Raw genomic sequence first — 17,941 nt, forward strand, 5'->3', positions numbered from 1 at the left:
TGTAGAGACTTTGCATGGTAAATCAACACTTTTATTCACTGAATTCCAAATTCGTCCGGAATTTACTCGGCCGAATTCTCATAGCATTGGTTGTTATTGAATACAGTGAATCACATAGGAATTTTAATGGCCACATGCAAGATGATTGACTTAGAAATTTAGTTATAAGCACTTTTCAAAATATTTAGTTAACTTGGATATTACAATTGATCATCAGCTACTATATAAACAGAACTGCATTATAACCTGTAAATCATTTCTTCAAATCTTATCACTTCTCACCACAACAAAAACAAAACAAAAAAAAACCCCACCCAAGACAGGAAACATACCGTAATAGGCAAATGTAAAATGTGCCCTCTGATTCTGTCTCACATGCAGTATTTAGCAAAGATGGGACATAAAAAATGTTGTGGGTATAGTTTGTTGCTAAAAGTATTATTGGATTGAATTATTCCATTGGAAAGGGTTTGTATACATGTATTTGCTTGTCAGGCTTAACCCTTTAAATAGGACTTCCCACACAAGAAAAGAGGAATTGACTGATTTTATATTTGTAAGTACCAGTGGTGCAATTTTTCTTTACTACCCCCTTCCCCTATTCTGCCTATAATTATTCAGTACATATCAACTATTTTGCTTCAAGGGTCACTCTAAACACCATCATGTGTTATTATAAAGCTTATGGTGCAGAGATTACAATTCACTCAGTGCTTTTTTCTACTTTACACTTTGCACAAAATAGAATATAATTCGGTCAGTTTATTGAGCAGTGCCACTCCTAGGGTTATGACTGGGATAGAATGCTTATCCAATAAAATCCCTGCAAAAGGGTTATTGGTTATGGGAAAAGTAGAATCAGATGTTCCTGATCTAGGGAGATTTCTACCCGCTGCTGCACTTAATGGCATGTATGCAGGGAACGTTGGTAGTAACTTTTAGTATTATTTTCCATATTTTAATAATTACTTTTTTGTATATATGTTATCTCTACAGTGCCTATAAAATAAAGTGTATATTTTCCTCCCACATTTTTCCCTTTCTTTTTCTTTTTTTTACTGTCCTACTATATATGTGTCATGTTGTTTCAAATAAAAAGGACAAATGATAGTATCTACTATATTCTTACACTTTTTGTAAGTATTGTTTGTTTTTATTTTCTTCTTCCATCCAGCCCCAAGAAGAGTCCACCCAAAATCTTAAAATTAGAGACATTTTCATCACCACCTGGGAAAAACTGCTTCCCCACAAAGGAATCATTTACTGCAGATATGAACCTGAAACCATCCACATCAACTATGGCTGTAAAAGCTCCCATTGTCAAATCAGGTCAGATATTTTTGTATATATATCCCATGTTAAAAGAAGGCTGAACATGTTTACTGCCCTGGATTTTCTTATGATTACATAAGGGCTAGATTCTGTTTAGAAGAAAAGTCCTTAATAAAAAAAATGGAGGGTGAGTCTCAAGCAAACAATAATTCTTGCTCCCTCCTCTTTGTGTGATTATGGATCATTATTTATTAGTAGAATAATTCGATAAATTGTACATCCTCATATTTAATCACAAGTGTTATGATGGTGCCCAGAGGGAGAGTGAAAAGGTAGACATAATAGAACTTCCCTCTCCTCTGCACTGCAATATTTTTCTTGGACCCACTCTTGAGCACCTGGCAGATTCAAGACAAGTCACTGTTGTACTTATGTGCATGCCATAGGAATATTGGACTTGTGAAGAGGCCTGTCCCACCATCTATTGCCACTTTTTTTTTAAATTCTTTATTTTGGTTGTTCACAGGATGAACAAACAGCCGGCTTGTGCCACAACAGCGACATCCGGTAGGATAGGTGAACAGTGGTATTATATAGTGTGGCTTTTGATGTACAGGCACATTTTTTATAGTATTGATATGTCTTCATAGGTGAAATACACGAGTTACGCTAAGCATTATTCATATGTGAAATACACGAGTTACGCTAAGCATTATTCATATGTGAAATACACGCGTTACGCTAAGCATTATTCATATGTGAAATACACGAGTTACGCTAAGCATTTGTCATAGGTGAAATACACGAGTTACGCTAAATATGCTTCATATGTGAAATACACGGGTTACGCTAGGCATTTTCATAGGTGAAATACACTAGTTACGCCAAGCATTATTCATAGGCAAAATACATGAGTGACGTTAAGCATTTGACATAGGTGAAATACACAAGTTACTCTAAGCATTATTACTATTGAATAGCCCAGCTATAACGATTATTCAGGTAGATTAACGTAAGGTATTATAGAACAAAGTGAGGTACGATAAGGTACCACCAGGCAGAGCGCGGCACTTTAGATCGCCATCTGCGGTAGTCCGGGTGTTGAGGACCGCTATGTGGTGTTCGCTTGGCTGTGACCCAACTGTCAGTTATGTCCGTGTAGCGGTGTATACCGCCAGAATGTTCTTTGGTGAGGCTGTCTGCGGTACTGTCTTCCATGTCTTCCTTCATGCTGTTAGTTGGCATCCTCACACAGGCATGGGTATATACTCAGCTGTCAGCCAAAGTCCACGAGGTTTCAACGTCCTGCCGCCGGGCATAGTGTCAGAGGGTCGCTGAGGTTATAGTGCCTGGACGTGAGGTAAGTAAAGGGTGTTGCGCCATGCAGATCACAGTGTCCAGGTACGGGTAGCTGTGTAGCCGTTTAAAGGGGATAGCTTATCCGGGCCTTCCCCCAGTGTTGGCCCACAATCTTGGTGGTAGGAGGTTGAGGTGAGGCGCTCTCGCTTGGGGCTTGCCCTGCGCTTGTAGGTTGAGTATGTGGCAGCGCTGTAAATTGCCCTCTCCCTCTTTCCTCCACGTTTTCCGTTCAGGGTTGTTCTGCAATTCAGCTATGTGATATGTGGGGTCTGCATCTGCGTTGCCTGTGCGGTCTGTCTTCCGCGGCCTGTGGGGTAGGCGCTGCACGGTCGGCCATTTTAGTGAGGCCGCGTGGTAGCTATCAGCCATCGACGCCGAGTCACCCAGGCTCGCCATGGAGATGTTTGCCTGCCCGGTGGGGACCGGGATAACCCCCGCTGGTCCAAGGGGGGGGGTACACGGGGCCGGGCGGGCTCCAGTCGCGTTGTGGTTCGCTGTAGCCGGGATGGAAAGCGAGGCAGCGGCCGTCTGCTCAACTCCCCTCCCAGGTAGGCCTCAGTCCCCAATCCCCAGAGCATCTCACCGGGACCCAGATCCACCCGATTTCAGGTGCTCTAGCTGCACCGGGACACTCCAGGAGCTTGTGCCACAAATTTCTCGGATGTTTCATGCGGATTTTAGAGGGTTTTTGCCCAATATTATATGGTTTCCTCAGGAGCTGTGGCGACTTGCAGCCTGCCAGCATGGCCGCCCGGCCCCGCCCCCCTATTGCCACATTTTGCCTAAAATCTTTTTACCCATCAGTCAATATAGAAGTTACTTTTGTCTTATTTCATTAAAATTCTTGTTCAGGTGTTTTTCATAAAGATTCTAACTTTACTAAAAATTCACAAGTGACATTGCTGATTTAAATGAGATAAAGACTTCTCAGTCTTCATTCCTAAATATCATAATGCACAATATTGGGAATAATGAGTGTCTAACCCTAAACTTCCTAGTTAATATAAAAGGATATTTCACTCCGAACCCCAAATACAGCTCCAAAATTATCATGAGCATTACTTTTACTGAGCAAAAGGTTTCACCTTTATATTTATGTTGTCTGCTTTCCCTTGTTCATTTTAAGAATGATTTAATTGAAGCAAAAGTACTGCCTGTGTATGTTTTTGATATTGGAATGTAGGACATTATCCTAAAACTACAGGGTGACTCTTACTAAGTTATGCAAGGCTTTTCCAGGTGGACCAATTGGCCAGAGAGAAACCACATATCAACTTCACAGCACTCACATAGTGTAACCATACCCTCCTTTCACACAGCACTCTCATACCATCCTTAACGCAATCACATACTAGTCTTACAGGGTTCATCAATCATGCTGTAGCCACATGCTAAGTCCATGGTAACAATCAACAAATAACCTACATATCTGCCCCTCAGTACAGCCTTCACATTATTTTCTCCATAAACAGTGTAATTTGCACATCCACACCCTCACAAAAGCAACAAAGCCTTCATCAAGTATTATGAAAATAAATATACTGATCGCCAATTTTAAAGCTTCTAGTTGTTTTTTCTATGCTGCTAGACATTTGGCATTACAGCTATTTTTATTTTGTTATACTCAACCAACCCTTTATACTAGATTGTCACACTTATACTGTTAATCTTTTCTTGTGTTTAATGCTTTATATCTGTCATTATGTTTTTTGTCACAGACAATGACATTTTGCTAAACAACAAAAAAGTGAAGAACCTTCCCTATTCATATCATACCCAAAGAAAAAGTGGTCAAGGTGAGATTCTGCTAACTGTTTTTGTAGTCACTGTGTATACATTTATCAGTCACATTATTAAAATCACCTGCCTAATATCGTGTAGCTCCCCTTCATGCTGCCAAAACAGCTCTGATGCCTCGAAGCATGGACTCCACAAGACCTCTGAATGTGTCCTGTGGTTTTTGGCACCAAGACATTAGCAGCAGATCCATTAAGTCCTGCAAGTTGTGAGGTGGGATTTCCAAAAATCGCATTTGTTGTTACAGCACATACGACAGATGCTCAATCGGATTAAGATCTGTTAAATGTGGAGGCCAAGGCAACACCTTGAACTGTCATGTTCCTAAAATCATTCCTGAACAGTGTTTTCAGCGTGGCAGGGTGTATTCTGCTGAAAGAGGTCACTGCCATCAGAGACCACCATTGCCGTGAAGTGTACAAGGTATTCAACAATCTTTAAGTAGGTGGTACATGCCAAATTATCCACATGAATGCCAGGACCCAAGGTTTCCCAGTAGCATATTGTCCAGAGCATAACACTGCCTCAACCGGCCTGCCTTCTTCATATAGTGCATCCTGCTGCCACCTCTTCTCCAGATATACTATGCACACACTCGGCCATCCTCGTGATCTAGAAGAAGAGGTGATTCATCATACCAGGCAGCCATTGCTCCATGGTCCAATTCTGACTCTAACGTTTCCATTTAAGGCTCTTTCGGAGGTGGACAGGGGTCATTATGGGCACTCTGACCGGTTACGCAAACTGTAATGCACCGTGTGTTCTGACACCTTTCTATCTTGGCCAGCATTATGAGCATTATGTTTTTCAGCGGTTTGAGCCATAGTAGCTCTTCTATGTGATCGGACCAGACGGACTAACCTTTGTTCCCCAGGTGCACCTAAGTGCCTTGGGCACCAATGACCCTGGCGCCGGTTCAGTGTTTGTCCTTCCTTGCACCACTTTTTGTAGGTACTAACCACTACATAATGGGAACATCCACAAGATTTGCCATTTTGGAGATGCTCCTACCCAGTCGTCTTGCCTTAACTATTTGGCCCTCATCAAAGTCACTCAGATTATTTTCACCTGCCCATTTTTTTCTGCTTCCAACACATGAAATTCAAGAACTGACTGTTCACTTGCTGCCTAATATATCCCACCGCTTGACAGGTGCCATTGTATAGATATAAGCAATGTTATTCACTTCACCTTTCAGTGGTTGATCAGTGTAAAAGATTAGTCTTAAACTGGACATTGAAAATGAATTATACACAATATTGAAATTTTTTTTGCACCACTAATAATTTTTTTAAAAAATACATTTTATTTATGTATTTTTAATTGATACCTTAGATGGTGAGCCTGTTACAGCTGTTCAGACTATAATGGTATCTGTAAATTGTAACAGTACCTTTACACTAATTAACAATGCAATATTGTATGAATATCCTTTTCTAAGTTGAATATGAAATTTTAAGAAGGACAGGAAGTAAATTATGTGAAGTAGAATAAATATCTAAGGTGATATATTTTCACTTTGACAGTTAAATTAATACATAATTTAGGAGTGACAAAAACAGATATATTATGTCTTCATACACATATGCTTTTGGTAAAATCACTGAGAAAAGTTTGGAAACAAAAAATAAACATATAAGAATGTATTTCCTCTCCTTTTTATGTTTAAAAATCCTAGAAAAAAACTATTTGCTATATTTTTTTCTTTTACTTTGCATTTAAAGAGACACTCTAAGCACTAAAAGAACTTTAGCTCAATGAATCAGTTTTGGTGTACAGATTATGCCCTTGCAGTCTCACTGCTCAATTCTCCGCCATTCAGGAGTGCAATCACTCTTGTTTCTTATTATACAGCCTTCATGAAAAAATGGTTTCATTTTCAATCAGATCTAACAGCACAGTGTGTTTATTTTAGACATTTATATTTTCTGCTCTGTTAATTACATTTTAATCACACTGGAGGCTCTTACATACTTTATCAGGCAATTATTAGAGCAGGAGATAAGAAATTCTAAATTAAACACAGTGTGCAATAAAGGAAGTTTAAAAATTAGATCTCTATTTACAGGACGTGTTTAGGAGGCTGTGTGAGTTACAACCATTGACGTTGTGACATGGACAGTAGCAATAAGGTGATTTTTCTCCTAAAAGCCAGATAATTGAGTATTAAGACTACATGGGCCTGAACTATATACCAAAACAATTTAATTAAGCTAGAATTATTTTGGTTCTTAGTGTGTCCCTTTAATGTTTGTTGCAAACACTCCAAGCATTGTAAGAGGGTATGGACAACAAGGGAATAGTAGCTGGTTCCTACTTTAATTTTAACACGAGAGATCAACATGCAAAAACCTCTCCTCAAATGTATACTTTCTATGCGATCTCCTGTAATTGGGGATGCAACTGCTCAGGCTCATTGCATAGGTTATGGTACAAGGACATCCCCAGCTTTGTGCACAGTGTTTTTTGCAGTAATCACGGTTTGGAACTTTTGTTCGATAAGTCAGAAGAGGTGTCTATACACTCCCTTCTGTACCCCTAAATAAATACTGAAAAAGAGACCGAGCTCTACATAGCCTGTTCACAAAAACACGGTATGGCTTTTATTAGGGTATTCCATAGTGTCACTCATTCTGCTTGATGAATGGATTGGCAACTTAGCACTGGACTACATATCGCGTGCGACTGGACAAGGGGATATGGGAATCAAACCAAATCCCAAAGACCATAATAAGAGGTTCTTGATTGGTAGTGGAGCCTCTTTCTGATCTAGGCAGAGCTCGTTGCTGCCTCCATTGAAAGACCACCTTCTTGTTTATTTTCAGAAGCTGCTGGACCTTTCAAAGGTGAGTATCTTATTATTTCTTCCTGTTTAATGCATTGTATAAAAAGCATTTAACATAAGTGTCCCTTTCAGCCCAATGTGTCCATTTAGGTGGTAATAGTGTTATCAGTTTTTTATTTTTTATTTTGGATGGTAGAGGCTATAGTATATTCTGGTCTAAACAATAATATTATGTGAATTCTTCTCCACCAGGCTCAGTCCTGCTGAATGCTTTGATGCAGCAGTCGTTACGCCATGGGTCACTTGGGTTGTACGACCTTCTAAGCAGTAATCAAAATGTTGTCACTGGGTCGCCCACATGCAGCAGCCATTCCAGCAGGTAAATTGTCTTTCTGTATAAAATCATGTCATGTTTATAGGATGATCAACAATCCAAAGCCCTTAGATAATCATATTCGCTTTGGAATAGGTCTATTTAATTTAATGTTATGAGATTGGAAAGTTCCTGTTTTTCTCATGAAAAACGTAATTCATATCACTTTTAAATTTTATATGGCTGTGTGTTTTTCTATCCTATGTCCTCTATCTTTTTTTTTGAGAAAGGACACATTAAACATAAACCATTCTTACCATCCTTATAGCTTTTTGCTTCTCTATTTCACGAGTGTAAGAAGTCTGGTACGAGAGTAAGTATATTTGTGTAAAACATCTGCATTTTGAAAGAATACCATATAAGATTTGAAAATCTTCTTACTGATTGGGATCTTATAAGTTATACATCATTTTGCCATATTTTAATATCTTAGTTGCATCTTCTCTGCATTTATATTGCTTAAGTACAACCTTATTTATTTATTCCATTATTTCCTTTACTTAGAACACCAGGCACCACCTCCTCCAGTGTTGTGTCTCCTACTCGATGCTCTGCTTTACAGGATGCACAGAAGCTGGCCATCACTGGACTCAATTCTATTGCTGTGGGGGAAGATTTGGCATGGAAAAGAGACTCTCAAAGTTTAAGGGGGTTATTGCACCTGAACAAGATGAGCCGGCTGTCCGGAGCAGTCCACATATTGCCTTTAGTGGAGTACCATATTGCTGCTTATTGCCATGCACTGGAGACCTTGGAAAAATCCAAAACACATCCATCAGAAACTCAGGAAAAAACTTCTTCTAGTGCACAGCAAAATGTTATCTCAAATGCTGAGGATTCGTTATCCAGTTTGGTAGAGCCATCTCTAGCCTCTCTGGAGATACTTTATCACTTGGTGTTTTATAGTCTAGAGGTGGTGGAAGCCTTATTGCAGAATCCTGCATACAGAGATGAGACAGTTGTTCTACTCTCAGATGCAAACACTGTGGATTGCTCTGAATACAGACTACATCCTTTACTTAAAAAACTGACATCTCTTTTGTCCTCCCCTGTTGTGACATGCCAGAGAAACATCGTCCAAAACAAAGTCCTCAGAGTACTTGTGAAATTAGCAGAAAACTCCCCTAATGAACTCTTGTACAGGTACTGTTCTTTCTTTTCTACAAGTCTGTTGTCCTGACTACATTTTATGTTTTATTCTTCATCTTTTATTTTACTTGGGTTAGGTCAATAGTTGGGTAGATCATTGCAGAAAATCATGTGGTAGCTCAAAACTTTATTTTTTCGTGCTAGGTTTTACAATTTGGTCTGTAGAGCCACAACAGCACAACAAACCGATATAAACAAAACTGTTATTCAACGTCATGGCAAAGGAAATAAAAGCACAGTTTTATATAATATAATCATGCTTATACTGTAGGGTTATATTCATATAGCAGTCCTGCACATTGTTAGTAACAATAACTGATGTCTGGAGTAACGTTATGCAGGGAATAAGTGAGTGAGTGAGTGCTTCAGCTAGTGGTGGAGTGTCAGGAGATTCATAGTGGTACATAAATCGAACAAAAGATTTCATAACCACCTGTGTTTGTGGCACGCTTATCTAGGCTGCTGCTCTGTCATAGTAAGACGTGGTAGGCTAGGTGTGCTATGGTCACCGATGGTGTGCTTCCCCGTTGAACCGTTGTTGCCTGTAACAAGTCGTAGTTACTTATGGTGTGGTAACCTTCTAAGGAGTGTAGTGGCAGGTTGATCTGGTGTTGTCACTGTGTGGTCCCTTATAATTAGCGTTGAGGGTTCCCTTATGACCTGACACCGTGGGTGTGCTTGATAGGCATGCTACATGGTTTGCAGACTGGAAATTCACTTGTGAGGGCACATTCTAGGTTAGTAGAGCGGGTTGCGTCTAACTATACCAGTATGTCGTCCCGCGTGCATGCAAGTGTAAGTGTGCGTACAGCCTGACTCTGGATGCCTATTGCACAAGTGGGTTATGATGGGTTAAACATTTTATGTTGAGATGGTGAAGCGTATCTCAGATGGGAGAGGGCCACCAAGCGTGTGAAACATTTTGTCTGGCTATAAGGTGATAGTCTGGCAAGCTAGTGGCGGAGTATATGTAAAGATTATTTATGTCTTTGATAACAGGCTCTGCGTCTTAAACTAAACAAAAACTCAAACTGAATGCCATAATAACAACTAAAGAGAATGACACAGGTATAGTCTGTAAGTCTATATCAGCCAATACCACATGTGTGAGGCAAGCGGAATCTGGGTTTTCGTGTTGGCAGGCCGATTTTGTCAAGTCCTCCTTCATCCTCAGGTCTTGGTCGGGAGTCCGCAGTTGCGCTGATGTGGGTGAGAGTGTCACTCCAGCCTCGGGGTGGTGTGCAGGCCTGCGTCTCCTGGCATCCTTGGCCTTTTCTGGGGCCCGAGAGTTCTCCCTGTTTAGGAAGGTCGGAGGATCCGGCGGTCAGCCTTCTCTTGTGGTGCTTGTGTCTCCGTGCTTGTGGGCGTTGCTTTCGGGCTTTCGGCCTTGCAGTCGGCTGCCCGGGTGGACCAGGGGGAGTGTGGGTGGACTGGCTTGGTAGTTTTACGCCTAAGAGTTTCCCCCTCACCTCTCGCCACCTGCGGCTCCGATTAGTCGCTGTCTGCGTTTTAAGCCGGTCTGTTCGGGCTGCTAGTTGTTTCTCTCTCAGCGCTTCCCAGAAGCGGTTGAAAATCGCCTCCAGGCGCTGCGAGAGGTCTGGTTGTTGCTCGTGTGTCAGTAGCTTGCCCTGCTTGTTCTGCCTATCAGCCGCCATCTTGGGAGCGCCATGTGGAGTGCTGCAACTCTGTTGTTTGGGTTCACGCTTGTCTTGCGCTCCAGGCTGGCTGGCCCAGACTTGCAGTGAGGACCGGGATAACCCCCTCCGGTCAATGGGGGGGGGGGAGGTATGCAATGAGTGTGCTGAGGGGTTCACTCGAGGCTTTGCCGTCGCGGAGAGCGGCCGCCTCTCTCTGGCTTGGTCCCGAGTAGGCCCCATTCGCTGTTGTGGGTTCCCTGGGAGGAAATGTCTCGTTCTTGGTATCAGTCGATTCCCCAGGGATTCCCTGTCGTCTCTCATGCTGTCCTGCTGGTGATTGCTCCGGTTTTCGAGGTATTTACCCCTGATTAGGTCGCTGTTTGTTAGGAGCTGATGCTCGGTGCGTCTTTCCAGCCCGGCGGTTAGGCGCCGCCCCTCCAGCTCAAAACTTGAAACTTATTTTTTATACCATGAAGAGGCAAATGTAGGGATTGGATTTTCCCCATCCTTTTGATGATTTACACGATGCTATATTTGCATATCAAATATGCTGTTGGTCTCTTATTTACATATAGTTTTTTTTTTTGTTTTCTATAGTTTTTTTCTAACTGTGCAATTATATGCAGTTTGCAGTTAAAATCTTGAAATGTTCTCAAAGAGCATTCTCAAATAAGGTTTACTTACCTTAGGAACACTATAATTACCAGAACAACTACAATTTAATGTAGTTGTTCTGGTGTGTAAAGCTTGTCCCTGCAGGTATTTTGCTGTAAACACTGCCTTTTAAGAGAAAAGGCAGTGTTTACATTACAGCCTAGGAACACATCTAGTGGCCATGCCTCTATCAGCCACTGGAGGTGCTTCCTGGGGCAGTGAGGAGATGCTGATTGGCCAGGGCGGTGTTTATCTTATCTGCTTTGGTGTTAATGTATTGCCTCATCATGACCTAGTGTTACTTCATCTTTCTTTCAAAGCTGGTCATGTCTAACATATTTACACCACATGAAGAAATATAAGAATGGGGAAGAAGAATGGTAGAAATGTGTGCAAAATTTTCATTTTACTGCGATTTGGAATGTAGTAAATAAATGTAATCCGTTTATTGTTTGGTTTTAAGTCTAGTGGAGAAATTAAAATGTTTCTGTTTATCATTTGCAATGCAAATGAAAAAGATATTAACATTATTGCCTGCACCTCGTATTATGTCTCTGTCTCAGACTGCACCTTTCTAATAATTGCTAAATTGTGAGGAACGTTGATGTCTTTTCAGTGATTTTCATTATCTCTACACTCTCTCCTTTTGTTATTTTCATAGTTTTCACAGTTTGTTTACCGTGCCTACCCTGCGTCAGTGCCTGTCTCGAGATTCTCCTACATCAGTGGCTCATATGGTTGTCAAACTTTTGGCTGTTCTTTCTGATCACCAAAAACTGTCCGCTCTTTTGTGTTCTTGCTCAGGTAAATTACTGTAATAGTTTTTTGTTTTTTTTACCTACGGTAAATGTCATGGCTAAGTATGCAAGTCAATTACATCATTGTGATAACAGATATGGGCTTTGGGTATACCAGAAGGTTCTTAGATTTCCCAGAGACTCACAATTTGACAGGTCATGTAAGTTCAATGAGATGCACTATTAATCTGACCTTGCTAGTGGCTTTAAAGTTTGTTTACTTCCCACCCACGTAACTAACCCCATATTGTTCCACATCCTCTGTTCTGAATGTGTGTCTCTGGAGGAGGACTGGAGTAACATTTCCAGATATATCTGTTAGGGTAATTGTAGAATACAACTCTTAATGTCCTCTTGGTTTTTTCATGAGAATATTTTCTATTGTGAACTGTGCACATTATAAACCAGTATTAAATGAGACAGTAGCAATAGTTGAATATACCTGATGGAAAAATCTAAATATATATATATATATATATATATATATATATATGTCCAAAAATCTATCAAGAGGCCACAAGATACTTGCTAATTTCTGAAAATGATGCAGAAGAAATGCCAGGTATCCATGGAGTAAAGGCATATAAATTGCCACAGGAAACTGATAATTTGACTATTTAGCAACAAATCTTAAAAATGATGTGACTGTAGACATTTATTTTCCATCAGAATCACAAACCAGTAATACAAAGTTTGTAAAATGTGTTGGAAAGTACAGGAAGTCAAGGTAGTAGATTGTGTGCTGATCTATATTGTATTTTTAAATGATTTTAGGCAATAGCCGGAAGAAATAAAAAATAAAACAAAAATCCTGTTTTAATGTTACAAACCTTTTTTTTCATGCCACGAGTCTTTTCCCCCCTATATCTAGTATGCCAATTCAGTGTTAATTTTGTTGACTAACAATTTTAGTCGAATACATTTTTGAGATTTAGTTCACTAAAAGTAAAACAATTCAGATGACTAAAATACGACTATAACTAAATGGCTTTTTAGTCAAAAGACAAAAAATTTGCTGCCAAAACTAACATGGGAGGGAGGAGAGGAAATAAGACACATGGGGGAGAAGAGTTGCATGGAGGGACTGGGCGGGACACAAAGAGACAGACCCCCACACACACACTAACAATTACAGACCTATACACACAACCACATATATAATCAGATAGACACACAAACACACAGACAAAAATACACTTAATCACAGACCCACACATGCACAAATACAATTACATACCTTTGCACACACACATAATCACAGACATACACCATCTCAGACCTATACACACAATCACAGACCCACAAACGCACACATACAGTCACAGATCTATACATGCAATCACATACATTTACACACATTATCGGATGGATACACCGAGGCATACACAATCACATACACACATAATTTCTACAAAAAAACAACACACTTCATATTTAATCTGTCTGTCTATTTATATATCCATTCTTTCTCCTTTATCTATATAATGTACCATATGTTCATCAATATCCTGAAAATAAAATGATAGTATATAAACATATGAAAATATAAAATAAATCTAATTTACTCATCATAATAATGTTGCCCAAAATACCAATAATAATGTAGGAGTAAAACTGTTATGGCTAGATCAATGGTTTTCAGTCAGTTTAGTTGAGTTATTGATTATTTCCAGATGGCAAACAATCTGAGATGATGCCACGAGATCATTGCCATTTTTAATTAACTAGCAAAACAAATGCCAGGTAATCACTCTGTAAAGACATATCAATTGCCACGAGAAACTGTTAATTTCTCCCCCCACCCCTTTCTAGTATGCCTTGGTGCTTGTTTGTGACAGGGCTGCTATTCCTTACACTTCTTTTCTATTTTAATGTACTATTGCTTCTATGTAACTGGGATCTATTTGCCTTAGTTTTGCATCACATATAGTGAACTGTAAACCAATACATCATGCAACTTTGGATACTTTAGCCTCTGTTCTTTTCTACAATAACATTCATCAAACCTACCATTGTCTGGTTGTTTGGCTCACAGCCATTACCCATTTCTTTCCTGAAGGGTAGGGCAGCCAGACTAAATAGGTGTGTTACAGCAGAATCGAGAGAGAAGATGTTGTTAGAGTGCCATTTATCCATATCTGGCTGGGACACGATCACTAGAATTGAAGTATAGATGTGGAAAATCACCAAATGAGGTGGAGAACATCTAAATGGCAAATGGCGTGAAGGTGAAAGAAATTTAGTTCTCCCCATATTGGAGATATTCTCTAAATCCATTTTGCCAACACCTTTGTTTGTTGTATTAAAAATTGATACGGGGGGCGGGGCCTGACAATCATGGCGGATGGCAGCATTATGCAGGAGCTCCCTAATAAACTACCCTCCCGAGCGTCTTACCGGGACTCCTGCCGTCCACAAACCGCATCAAACTGGTACTTACCCAGCGAGAAAGACGGGTGGAGCGTTCCGATGCCGAAAACCGGAATGCCGCCCGACCAAGACGAGACAGTGAGGCTGCGGCCTGGTGACGGCTCCGGCCGGGAGAGACGCCCGAACCCCCAGCAGGACTACAAAGAGTCCCGTCCCCCCCCCTCAGGGCCGGGGGGGATATCCCGGTCCACAAGCTATCGACAGCAGAGCGGAAGGCTCCAGGCAGCACACGCGACGGAGCAACAGAGAGGGCTCCTATACACAAAATGGCGGACGCACCTCTCTGCAGCAGCCGAGCCAAGCAAACGAGCTCACATAGCAGACAGTTGCCTCAGGAGGCCCTAGAGGCTAAACTTACAACCATCCTGGAGGCCTTCTGGGAGAAGCTGAAGGCTAGAGAGGCAAGCTACAAACGAGACCTCCAGGCAAAAGACCAGGGGTGGGAGATGCAAAATAGCCGCGGAATACGAAGCGGTACACGCCAACACCCAGCACCCGCCATAGGCAAAAACTGCCTACCCAGATCCGGACCCAGGGTCGCCAAAAGAACAGCCCTTCAGCGCCAACCAAGCAGGCGGAGCAGTTTACCCACACAGCGACGCAAAACCCCGACCCGGCCCCACTCTCCCCAAATGGAGAACGATCTGGGCTACGCAAGGCCCTTGACCGGTGGCACAAAGAAGCGGACCCTGGCACGGGCCTGGTGCCGGAGAACTCCCTCACCACCCCTCCAATCCACAACGGGAGCCAGAACCTGCGGAGGCTCGCCCCACGGCGCTTACCCCATGGCGGATACGGGAGAAGATCGCCTGCAGTGGCCCACAAGAGGCATTGGCTGACTTTCTCTGCTACTCTACAACTGGGGCACCCTAACTGTTGCCGGACTTTCTGCGACTACCGACCACTCTATCCACTCATATGACATCACCCCTACCTATGCCCCAGAAGGTCTGCCAAGTAACCCGATCATCTATCCCGGGGCTGGATGTGGGCTGACAGCAGGCACTCATGCAGGACTCTCAGAGGCACAAACTCAAAACCTCTGCCACAACGGACGCTGGGTTTACCACCCTGCAGCCTCCTAAATAGCGACCCACCAAACCAGGAGTCCTTTAGAAGATACGCCTAGAATGACTATGTGCCAAAAAGCGATCTGTTACCCTCTTTAGAATTACCTATGACTAACAAAGCACAGGACTGCTACATAAACCTGTGATATAAGCATATGATGTAAACGTGCAGACCTGTCGATAATCTACAAAATGTATGTTTCTTACTCATGCGTGTTCAAGCATAACTAGATAGCAAGCCCTAGGGCAGTCACACACTTAAGGCAGCAAGCATGTTATCTATCATATGTAGACCAAGTGTTCATATAATGTCTAACCTGAAGCCTTATTGATTCAACTATACACAGCTGCTGCCCACAAATAGTCAGTTTCGAGACACCTTTCTGTTATGTACTGAAAAAACCTAAGCAATGTAAATCGCTACTGTTTCTATGCTTTAAAAAAAAAAAAAGAGTGCTAGACCCACTGTCTACCCCAATGTTTAATTTGTTTATGATGCGCTAGAGGACTGCCTTTGGGGTACCTCACAAGCAAATGTTAACGTATGCACTACAAAAATAAAGAATTAAAAAAAAAATTAAAAAAAATTGATACAAGCACTTTTTATTTAAGCAAGAAACTGCTTTTAACATTTAAAAATAAGTTTTAACCCCATTGCTCTTCTCCCACCATAGAAGGATGCCTTTTTCATGCTCTGTACTCCTATGTTATTTCAAGACCAGACAAGACCGCACCTGATTCAATCTGGCTGCAGTTTGAACAAGAGGTATGCAAAATACAGCAAATATTCACATGGTCTGTTACACCACGGATGTTGGACACAGCACGCAGACTGGGCCTTATTCGTAAAGAATAACGTACTTCTTTGCTCCAAAATGAAATCATGTTGAATGAGTCTATTTTTTGCTTCATAATTGCTCTTTACCCGTTTGTGACAGATAGGTTTACAGAACTGTCATTAAGTTAAGAAGTGTCAGTAAGTATTCTCTCCATTATATTAACTGCTAAAGCGGGCCGTTACTTCTCTGGAATTTTTTTTTTTTTAAATTGTTTTATTCTTTATATTTGCTGTGCTCAGAATATACAGACAATTTTGCAGTGCCACAACAGCAGATGCAAGCATAGCAATTGCATGGCAAACGATAATCCAGCACATTTTTTTGGTAATGATAATAAACCAGATGGTATACCGGCCCAGATGCAAGAGGTAAATTCAATGAAGTAAACCATGCTATGGTTACTTGCTAACGGAGAATGGATTAAGTAGAAAGAAATATTGCAAGCTTAGACCTGTGCCAGCTCAGTTTGTGCAGGACTACTAAGAGAAAACTACAATGAAGAACTGGAATGCATGACCAATAGAGACTGTCACCCTGGAGACCCCCAGCACTGATGCATGGAGTACGAAATGCCGATCTAAATGTATACGAGAGAGTCCAAAGGTACTGAGGGAAACAATAAGAGAAAAGGCAAACCACAAATAAAATAAATTAATATACATGGTGTAAGCATGTGTAGTATTGGCACAGTGGCACAATAGCCGCAAGAGGCACAGTACAGCCAACACCTTCCAGGGGTAAAGCACAGTCCCGATCAGGTCTGGCATCCTGCTTGCTCCACATCCCCTGTATTGGCAGGCGCGGCATCCAGACATTGCAGCAAGGAAAGCCCATTGATAGCTGCGTTGGCTCATGTTGTGTTCCATCCCTACAGGCTAAGGTAGGGTCAGGTCTGCAAGACTTTTTGCCTCCTAGTGGGCCACGCGCTGCTGTCACAGAGACAGATTGCTCCAGCCGCTTCCACCTGGCACAGGCCCTTCACAGAGCCAGAGCTTGTGTCTTCCTTTTAATCCCGGGTGGTAGACTTCGGGGTGGGTGATCACTCCTCTCCCGCTGCACAGGCTGTTGCAGTCGGGCGTTCAGCTTTTCCCAGAAATCCACAAAGATTTCATCGAGTGTGCAAGTGAGGTTAGCTTGTGTCATTTTGCTGTCAGCTCGACATGGAGCATCCACCATTTTGGGTAAGGCTTCCCTTCTGTGCAGCAGTACAGCAGAGACTCTGGAATGCAGTAGGGTCTCCAGGGCGAGGACCGGGATCACCCCCACGGATTCAAAGGAGGTGGGGGAAATGAGGCTAACACCACACAGTGCAAAGGGTCGACTGAACACCTTTGAGCTAGATAGCAAGGTGGCAGCCGTCCACCCCACTCACAGCTTGAGCAGGCCTCAGCTACAAAGTTGGCAAATCACCCTCCAAGGGGCTAAAACTCTTGTTGAAAGACTGGCTTCGGCTCCAACACCTTTGTGCACAGTGATCCGTACTGTTTAGGTCGTTAGGTAGTGAATTGTACAGCTTATTTTGAGCCCATTATGCAGGGATTTGCAGGAGCTGCTCTTTCATGCGACCCATCAGCATGGTGGCCCAGCCACGCCCCCCATTTTTATTTTATTTTGATGTGATGCTTTAATATCTTTTTAATGTATATTAAAATTCTAAGACTTGGCATAACAATCCACAGTTCTGGGCCTTCTGTGAAATGATGGGTTCCTCTTTAATTTCTGTGTAGCAGGATATGTGAGCTAGACATGATCATTTACTGTTTGACATCAAGGTAAAAT

The 17,941-nt window shown here is 41.8% G+C and overlaps 2 protein-coding genes across 2 annotated transcripts in view; one reads left to right on the forward strand and one right to left on the reverse strand.

Annotated features, from left to right (window-relative positions):
* Positions 1-17,941, forward strand: part of ATRIP (ATR interacting protein) — a 37,286-nt gene that overhangs the window by 15,731 nt on the left and 3,614 nt on the right. Inside the window, exons 6-11 of the mRNA XM_063426487.1 lie at positions 1,175-1,329; positions 4,350-4,427; positions 7,466-7,592; positions 8,091-8,729; positions 11,688-11,830; positions 15,998-16,089. Coding sequence (XP_063282557.1) covers positions 1,175-1,329; positions 4,350-4,427; positions 7,466-7,592; positions 8,091-8,729; positions 11,688-11,830; positions 15,998-16,089 — 1,234 coding nt within the window. The remainder of the gene's footprint in view (positions 1-1,174; positions 1,330-4,349; positions 4,428-7,465; positions 7,593-8,090; positions 8,730-11,687; positions 11,831-15,997; positions 16,090-17,941) is intronic.
* LOC134568142 (protein shisa-4-like) overlaps positions 1-17,941 on the reverse strand; it is an 83,746-nt gene that overhangs the window by 15,584 nt on the left and 50,221 nt on the right. The gene's annotated exons all lie outside the window — the stretch shown is intronic.

Source organism: Pelobates fuscus, chromosome 7 (assembly GCF_036172605.1).
Source record: "Pelobates fuscus isolate aPelFus1 chromosome 7, aPelFus1.pri, whole genome shotgun sequence".
In the NCBI taxonomy this organism is placed as follows: Eukaryota; Metazoa; Chordata; class Amphibia; order Anura; family Pelobatidae; genus Pelobates; species Pelobates fuscus.